Source organism: Pundamilia nyererei, unplaced genomic scaffold (genome assembly GCF_000239375.1).
Source record: "Pundamilia nyererei isolate P.nyererei 1_Seehausen unplaced genomic scaffold, PunNye1.0 scaffold00026, whole genome shotgun sequence".
Lineage (NCBI taxonomy): Eukaryota > Metazoa > Chordata > Actinopteri > Cichliformes > Cichlidae > Pundamilia > Pundamilia nyererei.
In genome coordinates this window covers 4,095,747-4,115,815 of record NW_005187427.1, presented here as the reverse complement: position 1 = coordinate 4,115,815, position 20,069 = coordinate 4,095,747, and the positions used below count along the sequence as shown (strand labels likewise).

The window sequence follows — 20,069 nt, the reverse complement described above, 5'->3', positions numbered from 1 at the left end:
AGAAGTACAGAGAAGGTCAGGAGGAATGCACTGAGTCTTTGTGCCTTTAGAAAAAGTATATCATAGAGTGGCAAAAGAGGAACTGTGGTACTGCATGAGAAAGTCAGAAGTGACAGAGAAGTATATGAGGGTGGTGCAGGACGGCAGTGAGACAATGTCGGGAGGCAGTGAGGGTAGAATCAAATCAGGGATTGGCTTCTTGTTTGCTAAAGATGTTTGATAGATTGAAAGATGAAATCAGGTATCGGTCTCTATAACTATGATGTTTGCAGATGGCATTCTGATCTGTAGTGAGATCAGGGAGCAAGTGGAAGAGACCCTGAATAGGTGGAGTTATGACCTGGAGAGAAGACGAGTGAAGGTCAGTACAAGCGAGACAGAATAATGTGTGTCAATGAGAGACAGAGGTGTAGCAGTGGAGATACAAGGAGCAAGGCCAACCATCCAACCCAATGGTGCACAAGAGATGCGAAGAAGACAGTGGAGATGGGTGGAGTGTGTGAAGACTAGTGTCATGGGTGATATGTAACAGAAGGATAGCAGCAAGAGTAAAAGGCAAGGTTCCCAAGATAGTAGTGGGAACTGCTATGAAGTTTGAAAACAGTGACACTGAGAAAAAGACAGGAGGCAGAGCTGATGTTAAAGATGGCAGAATTTAGCTCTGGACAAGATCAGAAGTGAGTACATCAGAGGGAGACAAATTTAGGGAGGAAAGGCTGAGATGGTTTGGACATATGCACAGGGGGGTTGTGGACAAGGGATGATGAATAGCAGGCAGAAGGAAAAGAAAGTGTTGCATTTTGCTGCTGTAGAACTCTTTTGAAATAATATATTAGATTTGTTCTCTTATGTGCTGATCTGGAAGTGCTCGATAGAGCTTTCACATCAAACCCACCATGGTAAGAGTTGATAGTCGTCCCTCATCTCTTTTCTGTGAAAGAAGGTGAGCGCTAAGCATTATTAAAAGTTACTTCACACAACACAATAACAACAATTACCTGTTGAGATAATAAAAGTTTAAGCGGAAGTTGGCTAAAAATAAGCAAAGGAATAGTTGACCTGGTTTTGCTAGCTGTTAGCATAGTTAGCTAACAGACATGCTTGTATTTATGCAGCTGGAGTTTGTAACTCCAGTCTCCTGCAGCAGGGTTTTATGTGAGCAGGCGCAATCTGTCAAGAGCTGCTCCTAGCATCTTGGAAATAAAACTTCAATGGTCTTTATCTGAATAATTATATTGGCTCGACCAATGCTACAAATACACAAATGACAGGTAGGAACAAAAGAAATTTCATTTTCCCTCTTAGACGTCAGTGTTCCATCAAAATTATTTTAAGTTTTTATTTTAAAAATAAAAATCATTTGAAACTGTTGCTTTACAGATTAACCTTATTTTATGAAATAGAAAGTACTTATATGTTGGTACCATACTGTATATACTATATGCTGTATATAAACAACTAACATGCTGTTTATTCCTCAAAGTAAAGCTAATGAATTGATGACTGGAATTTGGATTTTTTCCAGCAGTGGAAACTTGTCTGGTAGCCAAAATAAGTCTGTTGATGTTTCATTTGTGATGTCATGTACACAGTGCTTGAGACTTGGGTCTGGACTTGGAGGAGCTTGAAGATATAGTCCTCCATACTGGATGTTATACTGGTTGTAAGTAAACATGTACTCCCTGACTGCTTGGCAGTGGCTTGTGGAGGTTGCTAGCTGTCATTGGGTTAAATTTGTTGCACTGTCATGCCTCCAAAATGCCAGAAAAGCATTTTGGGGTTAGTGAGGCAAGCGTGGTGGCCTGTTAGTGACCAAAGAAAGCACAAGGAGGTTTTAGCTAAAGCACCATCTAGAGCAGCAACGTACACCAACCACTTGCCAACCAGTCTGGGAATGCACATTTTCCCCTTGCAACTGGTGACTGTATCACATCCAAGATGGTCGACAACTCTTGAAAAATATGCATATGCTGTCATGAGAGAAACCTCTGTTGGATATCGAGACTCCGACTTGCCTCGTTTTGTGAAATGCAGTTCTAGATAGATGGTGATGACAAAAAGCTTGGTGTAATACTTCACACTGGGACTTAACAAACAGATGGCTACACTCATGTTTTACGTGCCGACTGTGGTGGCTGTATGCAAAAAAATACATAAACATAAGGCACTCCTACCCACACATATAGAGCTCAGTTGCATAGTATTTAAGGTAATCATGACACCAACAGTATCGTTAACATTTTGGACACGCACCAAAAAAAGGATGCCTCCACACGCTAATCTTCCAATACCTAAATTGGAAACGGGTCAAACTTCACAAACACACTTGGACACATCCACAGTTTGTTTTCATGTGTGAGGGTAAAGAAGTGTGTATGAGTGCTTTGAGGCAGCAAAGCTGATTGTATTTCCTCTCCAGCAGCTGATACTGTAGCTGCTGTGACCAGCTGCAGCTGTCACTATGTGTCACATGCACCCACACACACATGCACTCACGCCAAACTCACAGCACACAACCCACCCCACCTGCACGTAACCTTTAACTTGAATGCATACGTGACAGCGGAGTCTTCATGAATAACCTGGATGACTGAATAAGCACAAAAAGCTCCTGTCTCAGGGGTTAGTTTAAAAGGATAAAGGGGCAGCACAGTGAAAATCACATTTCCTCAATGTCATTTTACTGGACAGCCTGAGAGGATTTGGAGGAAGCATTTTCCTTAAATATTCCACAGTTGTGGAAATTTCTTGTATAATATTTTAGACATGCTTGGTCAACAGCATGTAACTGAGTTGTATTTTCCACTGGCTACTTGAAAAGCATCATTGTTTCAGTGAGTGCTAAAGCTAAGACAAAGCTAGGAAGGACCGGATTAGCAGTGTTTTATTTATTTCATCTAAGGAATAAATACAGTGACATTAAAATATACCCAGATTTCCCCGTAACCTGTAACTGAGAAAATAACTGCATGCTAACGGCACATCATCATCATCATATATATATATATATTTTCTTTCTTTGTTTCTTTCTTACTTACTGTAGCCTCATGTTTTGGTGCTTTATTGTAGGGTCCATATGTATCAACTGGATATAATTCATGATCTCCTCTTTCCCATGTCACTGACAAAAAAGTTCCTTTAAAAAACAGAAAATGAGGAGCAATTTTCAGTCAGTACGTTGTTTGTTTTTTTTGTTTAAGTTTCTGTATGTGGTTAAAAAGTGCGATTTCAAAAGTACAGAGAAAACTTTTTATAAAATTTTACACTACAACTCTTTTTTATGGTGTAATGTAAGATTTATCAAGTCCGTTTCAGTAAGTTCAGTTATCATCAAAAGGCACACTTCAGTTATTCTACCTGTTTTATTTCCCATAACTTAATGAACTTGAACCCCAATGCAAAAAACAACACCCACCTGAAAGGTAATCCAAATTTCAACAGTACATTAAGAAGATTCTGTGGATGTTTCGAGCTTTACATTGCAAAAAATACTCATTTTCACATACTGTAAACATACTGTACACTGAGACAGATACATGTAGGTGATATTTACAGTAACTGACATTGTTCAAGAGTATTTTTAAAAAAATCACATATCAAATAATTATTTGTGCACATAAAAGATGAACAAGAGAGATCCTTTTCAGTCTGACTTGCTCTGCTTCGTATTTGGACAAATTTATTATCATCACTTTGAATTTAGGAAATGGCGAAAGAAAGACTAATCCAAACAATTTTTTTGTTTCTGCAAAGCTTCTGCTGAGAGCGATGTATAAAGTAAGCACTTAAAATATGTGTAACCTGATTGGTATGTTTTTACAGGGAGTGTAACAGACAATGTTATTGAACCAGATCCAACTACATAAAAAAAGATCTCCCAGCTCTTGTGACAGAGTGCACCGTTCGTACTTATAACAGAGCAAAAGCAGACAGGATAAAAGGAAAGCGTGGGTTCATGGTGTTGTTGGTGGAGGGACAAAGTGGGGGATATAGTTTAAGGGAATACGTGATGAAAGGAAGCCAACACATGGGGAGGACACTCATGACAGTCACAAGTTTGGGTCTCACATGTTTATCTGATACACAGTTATACACCACCAAATAACTACAGACCAGTTGTGAGTTTTGTTAGAAGGAATGAAGAAAACAGGCAAACTGCGAGCCTTAAAATATACTCCCTGTTTCAAATAAAACCTTGGGCCACTGGGCAAACATGTAGTTTTTTATCTCAGTCCTGTTGGGTTCTGGTTCATGGAGAGTTTATCTTGATATTGTACATAAACTTTGGTTTCTGAGAAAAAAAAGGTTTATTTTAACTGCAAATATTATTTAAATTTCACATTTAATCCTTTGTGGAACAATGTAAGAAACCACCGTTTTTGACTTAAAAGGCTCCATTACTGTGGCAGCTTTTCAAGACAGGTAGTCCTCATCTGGTATTTTGATGGTATTTTGCAAGAACACATTATGTTCTGTCAAAACACTTTTACTTATTCTAAAATTCATTTTTACCCTTCAGCTGTATAAACCTGATTGAGTATTATCGTAACCCTGGCAAGTGGGCGGGCAAGGTAGACACTCAAGTTTGTGATGGAGATAACTTGAGAACGAGGCGACGCAGGATATTCAAATTGATAAAAATCTCGAACGAGTCAGAATCTCAGAGACCTTGACCTCAAGGTCAGAAGTTTTCAGGAAATCTTGTGAATGAGATAACAAGGCAATGTAGGATTTTGACATTGATTCTAAAATAAATATTAGCTTTGGGAGGTGTAGAAGTACATCTACTGATGCGAATCTTATTCATCCCACCTGATAACTCAGGGGCTGTTAATGATCAACAGTAGTTGAAAGTCTTTAATGTTCTGACTCTGTCCTCTTTCTGCTCAACATTCTCAAATGTTACTGCACCTACAGAGCATTCAGTGCTCTCCAGTACATTCTAATGCTGCTGTGCTGCACTCTTATTATGAGGACAATGATCTTTTTGACAATGTGCAGTGATTTGAAGCAGCAACCTCGCCGACGGCTCACTCCTCTTCTGTTTTTAAGCAACAGGTAATCTCATGACTTTAGTTGAGGAGCATTTTGGAATGAAGTAGCATGCATGATATTTTAGTACTCTTAAAACATGTTTTATTTGGTACCAATATCATCCCTGTAGTAATTCCAATTTCAGGAAGTTGATAATGTTTGATGTCACTTTGTGAGTTTTTTTTCAAGGCGCTGCTTTGCAAACTTTTCCTGTGTTTAAAGCTCGTGAACCAAAAAACTGCCCTTTTTCGTTAAATAAGCTACAGCATGATGCCTTCATGATCGAGACAAACTTCATACCTGTTTGAAAGGAGACACTGCTGAATATAGTTTGCCCATGTAGCTAGCTGCCTTCTTGATTCACGCCATTATGAGGAAAAATCGGACCCTGGATCATAAATAAAAACGTTGACAACGTGGCCTTGTAAAAGACCAAAAGGTTGAGTTACTCAACTCTCAAACACAAACATTATTAACTTCAACAAATCGGTGCTTACTGCACACACAATGGGAATCCTAATGCTCTAATTGGTCAAGCTATTGAACTCAGACTGTCCTTAGAGCTCCAGGTGGCAGAACGGTTTGCCTGCCCGTTGGTCAAGGATCCTGGAGCTACATCTAAAACTTGCTCAGAGCAAGAAGATGGAGGAGCCAGATTCAGTGAGCTGCCTTGAATTGAACTCTCCACACTGCCCTTCCATCTAGAATGCCGAATGTCAAGCTCTGTAACATCAGTAAGAGCTGAGTTCCCATTCAGCCTTTGTGGGGGATAACCGCTGTTCTCGCTGCATAGTCCCAATAGTCTCCTTATGCTCCACTGTCTTCCCTTACTCCTCAAATGGAGTATCTCCTGGAAGGCGTGCCTGAAATCAGGGCTGCGACAGTAGATGAGAGGATTGAAGGCTGAGTTGGAATATCCAAGCCAATTGAGGAGTCTAAAGGGTACCTCAATGTTTTTCACGCTGAGTATGTTTCTGAGGATGTTGAGGATGAAGAATGGTAGCCAACACAGTGTGAAAGTTCCCATGATGATACCCAGAGTTTTTACAGCTTTATGCTCTTTAAGAGAAAACCTAAGACGCTTTGTGGCGGAATGTTTTCCGTCCCCTTTGTCTGTTCTCAATCTGCTCTCTTTCCCCTTTTCTTCTTTACCAGTGTCCATACTTGGGTTCTGCATATTTAGACTATCGTCTCCTGCTTCTTCTCCCACCTCAGTTCCTGTCCTGCTTTGATTTAATGCAGGGCTATCATCAGGATAAGCAAACTGTGAAGCGCAATGCAAGTTATACATATGTCTTTCCCTTCCTCGGATCTTCTCCAGCTGTTTCTGAGCCTCCTGGAACACGCGGGTGTACAGGAAAATCATCACCACCAGTGGCAGGTAGAATGATACAATTGAAGAAGTCACTGCATATGCCGTGTTCGTGTTGAACTCACAGCAGTTTTCATCTTTCAAACATAAGAGAGCTATGTCATCATGTGACACTGACATCTTCAGATGTATGGGTAGGAAGGAGATGAGGGAGGCCACCACCCAAACTGCGAGCACCACTGCAACAGCTCGACCCCTGGTTATCAGCAGGAGACAAAAGAGTGTGCAGAGAAGTGAAGAACGTTGCAAACAGTAGACGTGAGTGACAACACAGAGATATTTTCTTAGTTAAATATTATGTTGGTTGTCCAAAAATGTAAAAGAGCTCTAAAAGCAACATAATAGCCACGACTACATTCTAAATTAACTACAGCTAAGCCCAGGATCTAGCTCAGGCAGGTAACATGAGCTGCACTGCGTCATGCAGAGATAACATGCCTCATTCTTCTCATTCTCCCCATGTCATATGCCAAATACACTCTTTTTCAGTTTGGTGGTCTACTTAAGCTTCCTTTTAAATTTTATATGTAACGTATTTGTGGGTAATTATGAGTTTGGGGTCTGGTTAATTATATTCTGCTAAATATGTCCTTCTGATTCATTCAGATTTAAAATGGCTAATCACTAAGATAATGGCTTTTCTTCTTTACTGTTACCTACATTATACATGTATTAATTTGATGAATTTGAGTCAGATATAATAATGGTAAAAAAAGAAAAAAGAAGTACAGCATCTATAATTTCTAAGGTTTTACATATCAGGATTAATTTTTTTAAACACTGTCTAGTCTTTATCATCATGTCTTATAACGAGGTAACTATAACTTGAGATGAACAACAACACATGACATGTTGCACTGTGTCATTATTTCTGCAATAAAAACAAAGCTAATATGTGGAAGCAGTGTGTAAAAAAAACATGAATTATTCGCTTGCACAACAACCTTGAGCAGCAATGACTTGAAATAGTCTTTCTCTGTGTGTCTTTATCAGTCTCTCACATCATTGTGGGGGAATTATGACTCATTCTTCTTTACAGAGGTGTTTCCGTTCATCAGTGTGAGCAGGTTTTCATTTACTCAAAGCTCTCTTAAGGTCACACAGAATTTCAATCAGCTGGAAGTCTGGACAGTAACTGGATCTGACTGAGTTAGAACATCTTTTCTTTTTGAGTCATTGAAGATTGCCTGCTGTGCTTGTGATCATTGTCGTGTTGCATGATCGAATTTGACCTAAAATACTTTTGGTACACAGAGTTCATGATCGACTCACTGACTCCAAGGCGCAAAAAGTGGGCTTGAGATTTTGCACGAGGTGCTTGTGTTAATATGCTGTGTTTGGCTTTCACCAAATGTGGCGCTGCACAATATAGCCAAAAATCTCCACTTTGGTTTCATGTGTCCAAAGGACTTTGTTCCAGAAGTCTTGTGGTTTGTTCAAAAGCAACTTTGCAAACCGAAGCTGTGCTGCTATGCTCTTTTTCAAGAGAAGAGGCTTTCTCCTGGCAACTCGGCCAAAACAAGCCATGCTTGTTCAGTCTTTTTTTAATTGTACCATCACGAACTTCAACATTTAACATGCTAACTGAGGCCTGCAGAGTCTGAGATGTAGCTCTTGGGTATTTTGCAGTTTCTTTGAGTACTGCACGGTCCAACAGGAGGAATTTGCTGAGAAGTCATTGGAAGATTAGCAGCTGTCTCGAATGTTTTTCACTCGTGAATCCTTTTTCTCAGTTTAGAATGATGGATTTCAAATTGTTTAAAAATGGCCTTATAACCCCGTCCATAAAATCACTGCTGATGTTTTTTCTTCTTCGCATTCTGTTAACACACACCTGAATGTTCCTGACCAGCAAACTGCCAAAACATCTGCTTTTATTGAGGCGATTACACATTTATTGAAGTGCATTTGATTAGCAGCACCTGGCTGCTACCTACCCTGTTAATCCCAACGGAAGCAGTAAGGAAGTATTCAGTTTTTCACACACTGCTTCTGCGATCAAGCATTAATTTTGTATAATAAACAGTCACATAGTGTAATATGTCCAATGTATTGTTGTTCATTTAAAGTTTTATTTAACTGATTTTAAGACCTGCTAACGATTATTTTAATGTTACTATATCCATATTTTACCACGACTGTATTTGAGAATCAGAATATCTTCATTGTCATTGTAACAAATAGAATAAAATCAAGTCTCATATTTTCCAGTATGTTGCAACTCTGGTTGTACCGCAACACGTGTCAACAGTGTTTGCCTTTAACAGGAGACAGAAAGCACCTGATGTGACATCACTGGTTGGGTTTAACAAAGTGTGCAACATCTTGGAAAGTTTGAAAATGTAGCGATATTTGCATTAGCAGCTTGATCTAACCTCATACTACATACTAGTCAAGCTCCATCTCTTTTGTACCTGGTGAGCAGCGTTGGGTAGCGGAGCGGCGAGGTGATGGCAAGGTAGCGGTCCAGTGCGATCACACAAAGCGTTTCGATGCTGGCAGTCACGCACAGCACATCGGTCGCTGTCCAGAAATCACACATGAAATTTCCGAACTGCCAGACTCCCCGCAGGATGGAGATAGAGCCAAAGGGGACCACAACCACACCCATGATGAGGTCAGCAACAGCCAGTGAGGCAATGAAAAGATTGGTGACAGTCTGGAGCCGCTTAAACCGCAGGATGGCGGTAATCACCAACACGTTTCCTGTGTAGAAGAAAGCAAACTGTATTCGAAACTATAAACTGGATCAATTGTAAAAGCGCATTTCAAATACAAGCCGTCGTCTGATTGAACCGAAAGAGTCACAGCTTACCGAAAACTATAGCCAGGACCAGAATGGCCATAGCAACACCAAGCAGCACGAGTTCTGCATCACTGTACTCTGGTCTAGAAGAATTGAAGACCTGGGTGAAGTTACTGTGCTGTGAATGGTTAGTCTGTGCTAACACAGTACTCACACCTCCCATGATCTACAGTGAAAACACACAAAAACACAGCTTTGGTCACGAAAGATAAAGACACATAAACTGGTTGTTTTGCATGCATGATCAATTTAGTAGGGAAGACGTTTAAAAGGTATACAAGAGATTGGACAGCTTGTATTTGTTCCTTGGTATGCCTCTGTGTTTGTCATGCTTTTAGCAGTTTGTGCAGCAGCTTATGGGATTTGTATGTTTTTTTTGGTGTAGCCTCAGTCCACAGGATCAGCATTTGGCTGCAACTAGTCCACACACACTTCCTAGTGGGGTGTTATCTGCTCGGGCTCCGATGCTTTTTGAATAAGATTACATGTGACCCTTTGATCTGTTTGGCCTTCTTTAACAAATAAGGGTATTCCTTTCTTTTTTTTTACACCATTAATGCCATTAAAACAAAAAAGCAAATGCCAGTGCTGGTAAAAGCAAGAGGATGGCTCCTGCAACACATGTAAATGAAGACACTAAATGCCCTTGTTATATAATAGTGCTTACATAAGTAAATGCACAGACAGATGATTGTGCTCCTAAAGTGCCATTAACACACACAGGAGTATATTTAAGCTGTTTGTATTCCAACAGATCATTCTTTCTGCCAGGATGATCAAAGAATGAAAAGATATCAAACTTTGAGCAGTATTTGATGAAAAATAGCTTTCACAGAAGTCTGTGGATGAGAGCTAGCCTGCTTTTTATCTTATCGAAACATACATACTGTGTATATGTGTTCACTGAGGAAGTTATATGTTCCTCTATATTGTCATGATTTAAACGTATCCTCCCCAGTGACAACATACGTCCTGTGATATAATGTCATGTATCAGCATCCAACATGTAGATTATTAGTTTTCTTTTTTTTTTAAAAACTGATACTTAATACTGCAGTGACAGAAAACAGGAGAAAAGTGAGCAGCAAACTTTTACAGGAAGTAAATGTCCTTGTCCAAACCACTAGGCCATCAGGACTTCCTCTACACACTAATCTTAGTGCCATGGTACAGAGTGTACACTTTCGATTCAGGGTGTTACTAAGCACAAATAACTGATGCTGAGGAAGAGCAAGGCTTGTGAAATACTATATAGGCTCCAGGAGCCCGTATACTGGTGTTTGCAAAGGAGCAGTGCACGGCAGAGCAACAACAGGCAGCTTAAATAAATAATCCCCACATTGCTCTGATGCTTTATAGATATATTCCAGTGATACATTAAAAAATACATAACAATAAAGTTTTGGCATCAGTTGCATTTATTCCTCAATGTTATTTCTAGTCATGTTCCAGCATAAATAGTAATAATAAAAACAAGACTGAATATAAATGCTCTTCCACAGCAGGCATCTAACTGACAGCAGACATATGGCGATCCTTGTTTGCGCTTCTGATGTAGATCCCTGTCGGGGGATGGTACGTTGTATAAGTCATCCTGTCTGGACAGTCCATGAGTAGTAGACAGATACTAAATGTCTGCTACTTATGGACTATTTGCCCTTCACAGGTGGCATTTGACTTATTTTTGCTTTTCTCCAATATGTGCAATTAAGAGAAGAACACATCTATGTCTTAATGCTAATCGTAAGGCTGTTTGGCCAACTGGATCTTCTGTGTGCATTTGCACTTAGATGCATGTGAATGTTGCCTTTATTCCAATGCAGTCCAAACACTCACAACATATGTTAATTGGCAGCAGTAAAGAGGTGCATTGATTCACGAGTGTTTACCCAGTTCTCCCAGGGTCAATGAGCAAAGTGTTGAATTTTGGGATGCTTTTTAAATGTCGGGCGATTGTTGTTTTTATGACAGTCATCCTGTAAGTGGCATAATCGTCTAAACATGAAAGTTAAACGGTGTCATTACTTTGCAAGTGCGAGGCACCGCACATTAATTTGGAGAGCAGGTATGCTGTCAATCATGCCGTCTGCGTCCACAGCAGCGTGTTTGTGCGAACATTCGTCATTGCTTGGAAAACGTCCCTAAGTCAGCACATTAACATTTTAGTAAATACAAACTAAAAGTGCAGAGAAAATGATGGATCTGCTGGAAAGGTAAGTGCAGACTCCTTTTAAAAATAGCATTTTCATTAATTGTGCTTTGAAATGAGTTCTGTTAGACAATAATGTGTGTGATTGTGCACTACACACACAAAAATCAGACTTTCATCTACTTGTTAATTCATTTATGCTTACATGATGTGACAGTCGCTGTTGTTTTTCTCACAACACCAGTCACTTACCCTGTTACTTTTTGCCCTAATGACCCCTGCACTACCCCTGCAGAGGGGATCAGTACTGCAGGAGGTGGTTGCACACATTAATACCAAGTCAAACTTGGAAAACTTACTCCAATCGCCTCCCTAACCAAAACTGTTTAAACAGCTGAGACCGAATCAATCACAAAAGATTTACTGAGACGTAAAAGTCCCAATATTTAGGCTGAGGGAGCATGGCGATAGTAAGTACACTGAGCACTTAACACACAAAAGCTCTTGCACAAATATAAGCATGAAGCTGCAAGTGTGTGGAAAATACACAGAGAGAGAGAACACCCAGCTTTTGTTGTCATCGGTAAAATAAAGAGATGGCGGTAGAGCAAACAGTGAAAATGACACATGCTTTACTAGGAAAAGATAAACAAGTTTCTGTCCTGATACCATAATAACAGGAAGAAAAGGAAGAAAATCAATGATATCTGTAGCTTTTGTCAGACAATTTAAACGATTATATGATAGGTAATCTTCAAATCTCCCGTGATGTCAGAGTTAGGTGCACATGTTTTAAACAATCTCATCGTCAAATAGTCTTGTAAAACTAGAAAAACTTGAAGATTCTTTATCTGCACTGATCCCTTAGCATTTACTTTAAATCTATATTAATTTCACTGCTTTGATAAGTCCAAATAAATCACAGAGAGTGGTGCTTCCACCCGTGACAAATAGGTTGCCTGCAAGATTTGCACTTTGTAAAACAGACTTTTATTTTCAGGTGTTCTTTAATTGTTACCTCCAGACTTTGTCCTCTTCTTCAGTCCAGTGATTTCATACTCCAGAAGCTTTTAAATCCACCACACAAAGATTCATAATAAAGTGTCTGCCAGCAGCTTCCTCTTCATTTTTTGCTGAGTTGTTAATTTCAGGAGTTAGTGTGCGACTGACATGCACAGACAAACACACACGCGCGTGCTCTGTCTCGCTCCCTGTTTCTGTTCCCACACATGTATAAACACTTTCAGGTCTCAAGCACACTTGCCCCTTTGAAGCAGCTGAGTCTGTCAGCCTTTTTATAAGCAACCCACGATGACATCACAGCAGGATAGTAGCCTATCAGAGGACAAGGAATGGCTTTTGCTATATATCATATGTCTGCAGTGCACTGACAGCCGGACAGCACCCAGTGCTCTCTGGGAAACCTTAGGGTTTTAACATTTATTTATTCAGGGCAGCTTTTCTGAGCTTCTTTTCAGCACCACCCTCCTCACATTCTCACATAGGGGGTGCCAAACAAAACCACAGACTTCTGTATTTGGCTGCTGTTTAGCTGTACTTCTGCACCACAGCAGTGCAAAACATAACAGCAACACTATTCAAACTGAATATGGCATTATACTGTATTCCCATAACCTGCGCATTCAGTATCAGTATGAGGATATAATAAGAATCACTTTGCATGCTCAGACAGAAAGTCAAGGCTAAACATCCATTCACCAGTCTCTTGTTGCATTAAACCTTAAATTAGATTGTTTCTTTGTTCCAAACTGCAGGGCTGATTTTAATATTTATAATTTTATATTAAAATGTTTAATACAATGTGGACTACATGAAGTCTCATTAAGACAAACTTAGAGGCAGTGGATGAGGGAAACAAAGTGTTTTATTGTGTAATTTTGAATTTTCTAAAAGACATCAATTCATGAGTTATTTCCTTGATTTCTCTACCACTACACAGTCCTGTGAAAAACTAAGTGCACATCTTGATTCAGTAGCTGGTAGAATGACTTTATCCATCTTTCATATGCTTGTGGGGGACTTTTGGCACACTCTTCATTGCAGTGTTGGTTCAGTTCATTGAGCTTTCGTTTACACCACAAGGTCCCCAGATGATGTGGCTGCAAAATATCATTATCTCTCCACCACCATTGTTCGAGGTGCAGAAATACTGGGTTTGGTTTTGCCAAATGGGGTGCTGTGAAATATAGCCAAAGATCTTCGCTTTGGTAGGAGCTAAGGACACTTTAACCATGCTGCTATGTTCTTTTTAGAGACAGGTTGCTTTCTCCTGGCTTCCCTTCCAATGAATCCAGGTTTGTTACATCTTTTTCTAATTGTGTTTTAACTTTTAACATGCTTCCTGAGGCCTGTGAGGTTTGAAATGTAGCGCTCGTTTTGTTGTTGTTGTTTTTATTTCCCTGAACATTGCATGGTCCCAGCCAATTCACCTTGAGGGGATGTATGTAGGGATGGCAGTTGTGTGTTACCACACACTGAACGCTCCAGACCATCAAACTGCCAAAATCTCAGTGTTTATAGAGGTGCTCACACTTGTTGATGATCAATGAATCAAAGAGATTTCATTAGCAGCACTTGGCTGCCACTTACCAACTTAATTCATAAGGAAGCACTGAGGGTGTACTTACTTTTTCACTGCGCTGCATACATTTGAACTGTATTCATAATGAAAATGAGCCACAATAGAACATGAACTTTGCTGCTTCACATTTGTGCATCAGTGTTCCTCATTTCACTGATCCATCACAGCACAGACAAGTCACCACTGGTCACATATAAACAAAACACTGCGATTACTCTTTTGCCCAAAAACAATTTTTTTTTTAAGCGTTCAAGGTAAGTCTCCATAAGTGTGCAAAGCTGTTAATGTGATCTGTGATCTCTAGTAATCATAAATACAGTGTACATACAAAATAAAAAACCAACCCAGTGCTCAAGATCGTGAATGCCTCTGATGCAACCAGTGGTAGTGTCAGTAATCATACCCAACCAAATGTTAGGCCACTAAAATGTTTTGGAAAGAGGCTACCTCGTAGAGAGCCACCCAACTGAGTTATGACATTAAGTCAAATCCTGCACCTTCCATCATGCCACCTTGTGTGCTTACTACGTTAAGACTCTTAATGTGTTCCAGTTGAAGTTGGAAGTCAGAACTGATCATTCAAAATTTTCCTCTGCATGAATTGCTCTACCTTGCCGAGAAGCAATCAAAAACCAATTTTTTCTTGCTTATCTGACTTTACCACTGGAACACCCTCAACTTAGCAGTGACGTCACTGCCAAGTTCCGACATCTGACTTCCGAGGTAAACGGATCTGGTGGCATCTGGCATTAACCAAAATGGGTAGAATGAACTCCACTGAAGCTGCAAATGAAGGTCTTCTGTCTTCCCTGAACCTTATATCTCAAGTAGGTGATGCGTGCAACAGGAAGCACCTAAAGGTTCCCACACACCACAGAATGTACCCAGCAAGGCTTTCATGTAGAGAATTTCTCATACTTGATCACCACAAGCCGTCATTTTATATGCTCATGATGACCTACATGTCGTGAACAATAGACTCCCACATGCGCGGCGCATTGAAACCACTCAGATGTGAACCAGTTAGATACTGTAAAGATGCTTCAGCAGGCTGATTGAGCATCAGCGTCTCAAAATTGCAAAGTGGCTTATCTCTGTCTGATAATATATATACATATTGCTTCTCCAAAGCAATTATATCATCTAAAAATATACACCACTGATGGGTTATGTTTTGTTATGTTATTAGGGAAATACTTTTTTTGTCAGCCCATTCAGACTTTTAGCTGTATATGAAAAGCAAGAAACACGCTGCTGTGAGAGCATCACACGAGCACTCGCTTCTTCCCTTTATTATGGCCTCTTTTGGAGCATGTCTGTCAGAGAGCCCAGAGCAACATCCTCTTGTCCAAACGTACTGGTAGAAGATAAGGCTGAACATTTGAGCAGCATGATTGAAATTCAGGATCTTAGTCAGTTATACTCCGACCACCCTACGGTCTGTACTGCAGAAGACAACAATCACCCCGAGCGTGCAAATGAAAGCTCTCATAAAGCTGAGCCTGCACTCAGTTCACTGAGGAAACCACAGCTGGCACCAGTGTTCGTCTGACATACACATAAAAAGTCTAATATTTCTATTGTTATGTTTGTGTTTTCTGCTCTTTAATGTTTCCTCTTGTGGGTAAAGAGACATAGAACAGAGAGTATGGCCACTTCCTCTTGTCACATTCCTCTTGGCGCCTCTTCCGTCTGCGCCCTATCTTTTCCTCTATCTCTTCACACGTTCTCTCCTCGTCACACTTTCAAAAAGTACCCATCCAGAGCTGCTCCCTCATTCACGTCACTCTTTTGTTGTTACTTTTTGTCAGTTTCTTCTTTCATCTGTCCTCAGCAACACATCATGTTTGGACACTTGAGCTCACCAGTTCTTTCAACCAAGTCCCATTTAATGAAAGAACGTTAGGACACAGTACATTGACATTTTAAAAAAAGTCTTATGTTGCTGAGTGTTGCCAGTAAACTTGATTGTAAAATGTTTAAATTAATGCGGTAACCATGTGCCGTCACTCTAATGATATTTTTAGCTGCAATGTTTTTATTTCTTTCCAAATACTTCCAGCAGTTCCTCATTGTGTTAATATAATATATGATACAGTGATGTCTGGTTATGTGTTCCTACGTTACTTTCTGTTATCTGTGCAATTATCAGTTTGGTAATATATAGAGTTCACACTGCCTTTCCAACATTTCACACTATTGAAAACACACGAGTCCTTTTGGAGGGGTTTCTAAAATGTCGCTGCACCAGTTGATTCTTTGTCTGCTTGTCAAAGTGACTGAAATTCTGTCCTCACAAGCACTTAAATTAGATTTTATTTGAACAAATTATAACAGCAATCGACTGATGAGGAGCAAATCTTTGTAAGGAAACTGTGGAGAAAATGTTTTTGTAGCGGTGGGCAGTGGGGTTAACGCTGCTTGTCGGTTTTAGAAGCAGCTTCTTGGTACAGTCTTTTTTTCTGTGGGGTTTGCTTGTTCTGTCTGTGGTTGCATGGGTTTCTTATCAAGGCTAATAGGTTAACCGTTAATGATAAATTGACTGCAGTTGTGAATTTGGGAGTATGCTGTTGTCTGTCTCTCTGTTCCCCCTGGCAACCTGTGCAGCTGTGATCTGTATGCTCGCTGGCTATCAGATGTTGGATAAATAGTTAAGAAAATGGATGACTTCTGTTGTGATTTGATAAATAAACATGTCTCTTTTATTGAGTTTCTTCTTCTTCTAATGTTTTCTATTACTTTCTGCCGAAACAAATATCCATCATCACTGAGAAGTTTCATCAGAAATTTACATGAAGTCAAACTCTGTACTGAGTTCACTCCCCAAGTTCTGGGAACAATTATATTGTCAATGATGACTGTCCTTAAAGTTTCACACAAAAGAGCAGTTGCTGAATCTGATCTGCAGACGGTTGTTTTCTGAATTACAGCAAATATTTTCCAGAACCTCAGAGACCAGATACATGATCTCAAAAGTTGTAGCTTGAACTACAGTTACTGCAGGAAAATATCTCACACATACTGTGCGCAAATATGCATGTGTTTCAGTCTATTACAAGAGTAATTAAGTCAAGTTGAAACACATTTTCAACCTCTTCTGGATTTCTGGTATGGCCCCTTTGTTTTTCTAAGAAATGCTTGCTCTGAACAGTATATCCTGTACATAATGTTCACTGGTATTACTGAAACCATGCTGCTACCACATCCTACCACATGTTCAATTTTTGACAATGTCATGCGCCGCGGCGCGCGTGCACAAAAGGATCCAAACGCAGACTCAAGCGCTAGCAGAAAAGGACACTTTATTATAATAACAAAAGGCGACCCGGGAAAACCAAAGGAGCAAAACGAGGAACTAAAAAACCCGGGGAAACAATGATGCGAGGAAGCCGGAATCGGGACCGTGGGAGGCTTCAACAGAAAGGGGAGAAGATTACTAGGGAGCCGGGAAGCGGAGGAAACACATCAAAACTGAGTTAGACCAGTTGGCTTATGATTAGAGCGGGACCGTAGGAGCTGGAGAGGAACGTGCATGAGAGGGAAATCCGTGGAGGTAGTGGTTGGGCCAGATGATGCACCGGGTGATCCAATTGAGCAGGACAGGCAGGTGGCAAACGCTGAACGGCGGATCGAAACCTAGACACAAGTAGGCAGATTTAACGCAGCTCCAACAAGATAGTAATGCAACGCTTTCGCGGGAGTCTAGTTACCACAGAGAGGTGATTAACGGACTGGCGTGGAGCATCCGTCAGCGCCGGGTTAAGTAGCTCTTCAGGTATTCACCCCGATGGAGAGCAGGTGTGCCGGTGATGGCCCAGCCTGGGGGTGTGGCTACCCGCGCATCATACACAGGACCACGGACCATGACAGACAATGTATTTTCCTGTATCAGTATTTGACATAAACTGCAATAATGGCAGTGGTTTCCTTTTTTCTTCATTAAAACTGGACAATAGATGATTTGAAAATGCTGAAGATTATTCTATTTCTGCTTCAGATGGTAGAGCCAGAATTTGATGTAAGCAACATGAAAGTATGGCCCCATCCTGCATTGTATCAACAGTTCAATCTGCTGCTGCTGCTGGTGCAGTGGTGTGGGGGATTTTTTCTTGTCACACTTTGAGCCGCTTAGTATCAAATGAGCATCATTTAAATACCGCAGCCTGCCTGAGTACTGTTGCTGACTATGCCCAACCCTTCTTTGACTGCAGCGTGTCCATGTTCTAATGGCTACAGGATAGAGCATCACAAAGTTTAGTTTATTTCAAACCTGTTTCATGAACCTGGCAAAAAGTTCACTGCACTCAAATGGCTTCAACAGCCACCAGATCTCAATCCAATAGCATGTGAGATTTGCATCAAGGAAGTGCAGCCAACAAATCTGCAGCAACTGTGTGACACTGTCATGTCAATATAGACATTGCTTAAAGTGACAGCTCATTGCTAAATTTCATTTTTGTATTTTTCCTCTGGCCTGTTGCTGCTCTTTATCCATCTAGATTTCCAATTACTTTCCCAGATTTTGAGATATTAGCTGTAGTGTACCCACCCTTTCTCACTACAGTGGAACAGGATAGCACTCTGTTGCTCAACCACCAAAAATTACACCTGAAAAAGTCTGAAGCAATCTCTCTTTCCGGAAAAAGACCTGAGGCTTTTCTCATTTCTCTTTTTTATTCCTTCTTGTGTCCTCTCTCCTCCTGCTAGTGACCCAGAAATCTATCACAGTACTCCATGGCTTCAGTGTATTAAAGAGGGACGGCACACAATATGCAAAATAAAGTGTAAAGAGGACCTTCAAAGGACCTTTTATTCATTTGTTGCTTCAGTTGTTCAGTTGCCCTTCATTGTTTGAGTGCCTGTGTACATTTAAAAACAGTGATAGTCGCATTGTACTATGTTGTGAATTGAATGTAAAGTAGCCCTAATTATATAACATCTTCTGACCTCTATAATGCCTGAGATCTATGGCTGCAGTAGGGTTTAAAAAAAGGTGCAGCTGGCCAAAAGTCATGTTTTATTCACAATGCTTCAAAATGAGGCTCCAAAGTGAGAATTACTTGTTTTTTTAAATGACTCCTCCCTTCTCCTATCTCTTCCTCACCAACTCTGCAGTGGTGGAAGGAATTAGGATGTGAGGAGAGGAGTCAAGGACAGGAACTGCATGTGTGCAATCCAGGAAAAAGCGAAAGAGTGCCGGTGAATGGAAAAACCCACAGAGACTTGTTGTGAGAAATGTCATGAAAGCTCTATTTTCTTTTTTTTACAGAACTACACCCAGAAACCACAACACACAGAAGACTGAGCTGCTCTGACTGCCACATGGGACTTCAGTTAGACTACCTTTCAATACCTCAGCCAGGCTGATATGTGCATTGAAACACATAAAAACAAACATCCCCTCTACTTTGCTGGACCTGCTGTGCTGACAGATGATTGACGTAATCCCTGAAGCTAGGTTAGAGTTAAACAAGTTGGTAAGAAAAACACAGGGTCACAAACACAGAATGCATTTAAATGAGAAAATGGCCATCTCTTCATTTGCTTTTTGAGCTATCACACAAGTTTCATACATACACATATATGCAGGAGTCCATGTACAGTACCACCTGTATGTGTGTTCAAAAAAGGTGGCTCTTTCTGTGCTGACAGGTATCCAGAACAGGAACGAAGCACACGAGCAGAAAGAAAAACAGTCTTTCTGCCCGTCAGCACTTTTCTTTTCCTCCCCTCATCCATCCTCTCATCAGGTTGCTGTTGTTCTTTCTCTTCCTTTCTTTTTTCCATCACTCATCTTCTCTCATTTTGTCCGCTCTTTCACTCTTTCTGCCCGGCCTCATCACTCTCTCCACTTTCCCTAGCCTCCTCTGCCTTTTCACTCATAACTCTTTAGCTTCTTCTTTTCTCCCCCGTGTGTGTCTCTGCCATTCATCTTTCATCTCTCCTCAATTTCACCCCCTCTGGGTACTTTCTTCCCACTTGTGTCATTTGTCTTCCATTTTCAAGCACCATTTGCAAACAGTTGTCAGCAGTTTAATCTCTTCGGGACGGCCGGATGCATCAAGTGTTTCCACATTTCAACAGATTTGTAAGGGACGGCCTCACA

At 40.5% G+C, this 20,069-nt stretch overlaps 1 protein-coding gene across 2 annotated transcripts; it reads right to left on the bottom strand.

Moving 5' to 3' along the window:
* Positions 1-858: 858 nt before the first annotated feature.
* On the bottom strand, positions 859-12,621 carry LOC102211274 (beta-2 adrenergic receptor-like). Of its 2 annotated transcripts, XR_001290314.1 has the most exons (5): positions 12,380-12,621; positions 9,222-9,378; positions 8,821-9,112; positions 3,039-3,136; positions 859-931 (listed from the first exon to the last, which is right to left on the bottom strand). XR_001290314.1 is itself a non-coding variant. In XM_005727846.1 (4 exons), the coding sequence occupies exons 2-4, from the start codon at positions 9,373-9,375 to the stop codon at positions 5,567-5,569; spliced, it is 1,482 nt and encodes a 493-aa protein (XP_005727903.1). In that variant the 5' UTR covers positions 9,376-9,378; positions 12,380-12,621; the 3' UTR covers positions 3,349-5,566. The 2 variants fall into 2 exon arrangements, 1 of the variants encoding a protein (XP_005727903.1); XM_005727846.1 differs by lacking the exons at positions 859-931; positions 3,039-3,136 and adding an exon at positions 3,349-6,602.
* Between the last annotated feature and the right edge of the window lie 7,448 nt (positions 12,622-20,069).

Bases quoted from the DNA above. Each gene is read 5' to 3' on its own strand.
- LOC102211274 (XM_005727846.1), bottom strand. From the start codon at position 9,375: ATGGGAGGTGTGAGTACTGTGTTAGCACAGACTAACCATTCACAGCAC. The intron at 9,113-9,221 runs GTAAGCTGTGAC...TCTTCTACACAG, and splicing joins GGTCCTGGCTATAGTTTTCG to GAAACGTGTTGGTGATTACC. The intron at 6,603-8,820 runs GTACAAAAGAGA...GCTGATAACCAG, and splicing joins TACCCAACGCTGCTCACCAG to GGGTCGAGCTGTTGCAGTGG.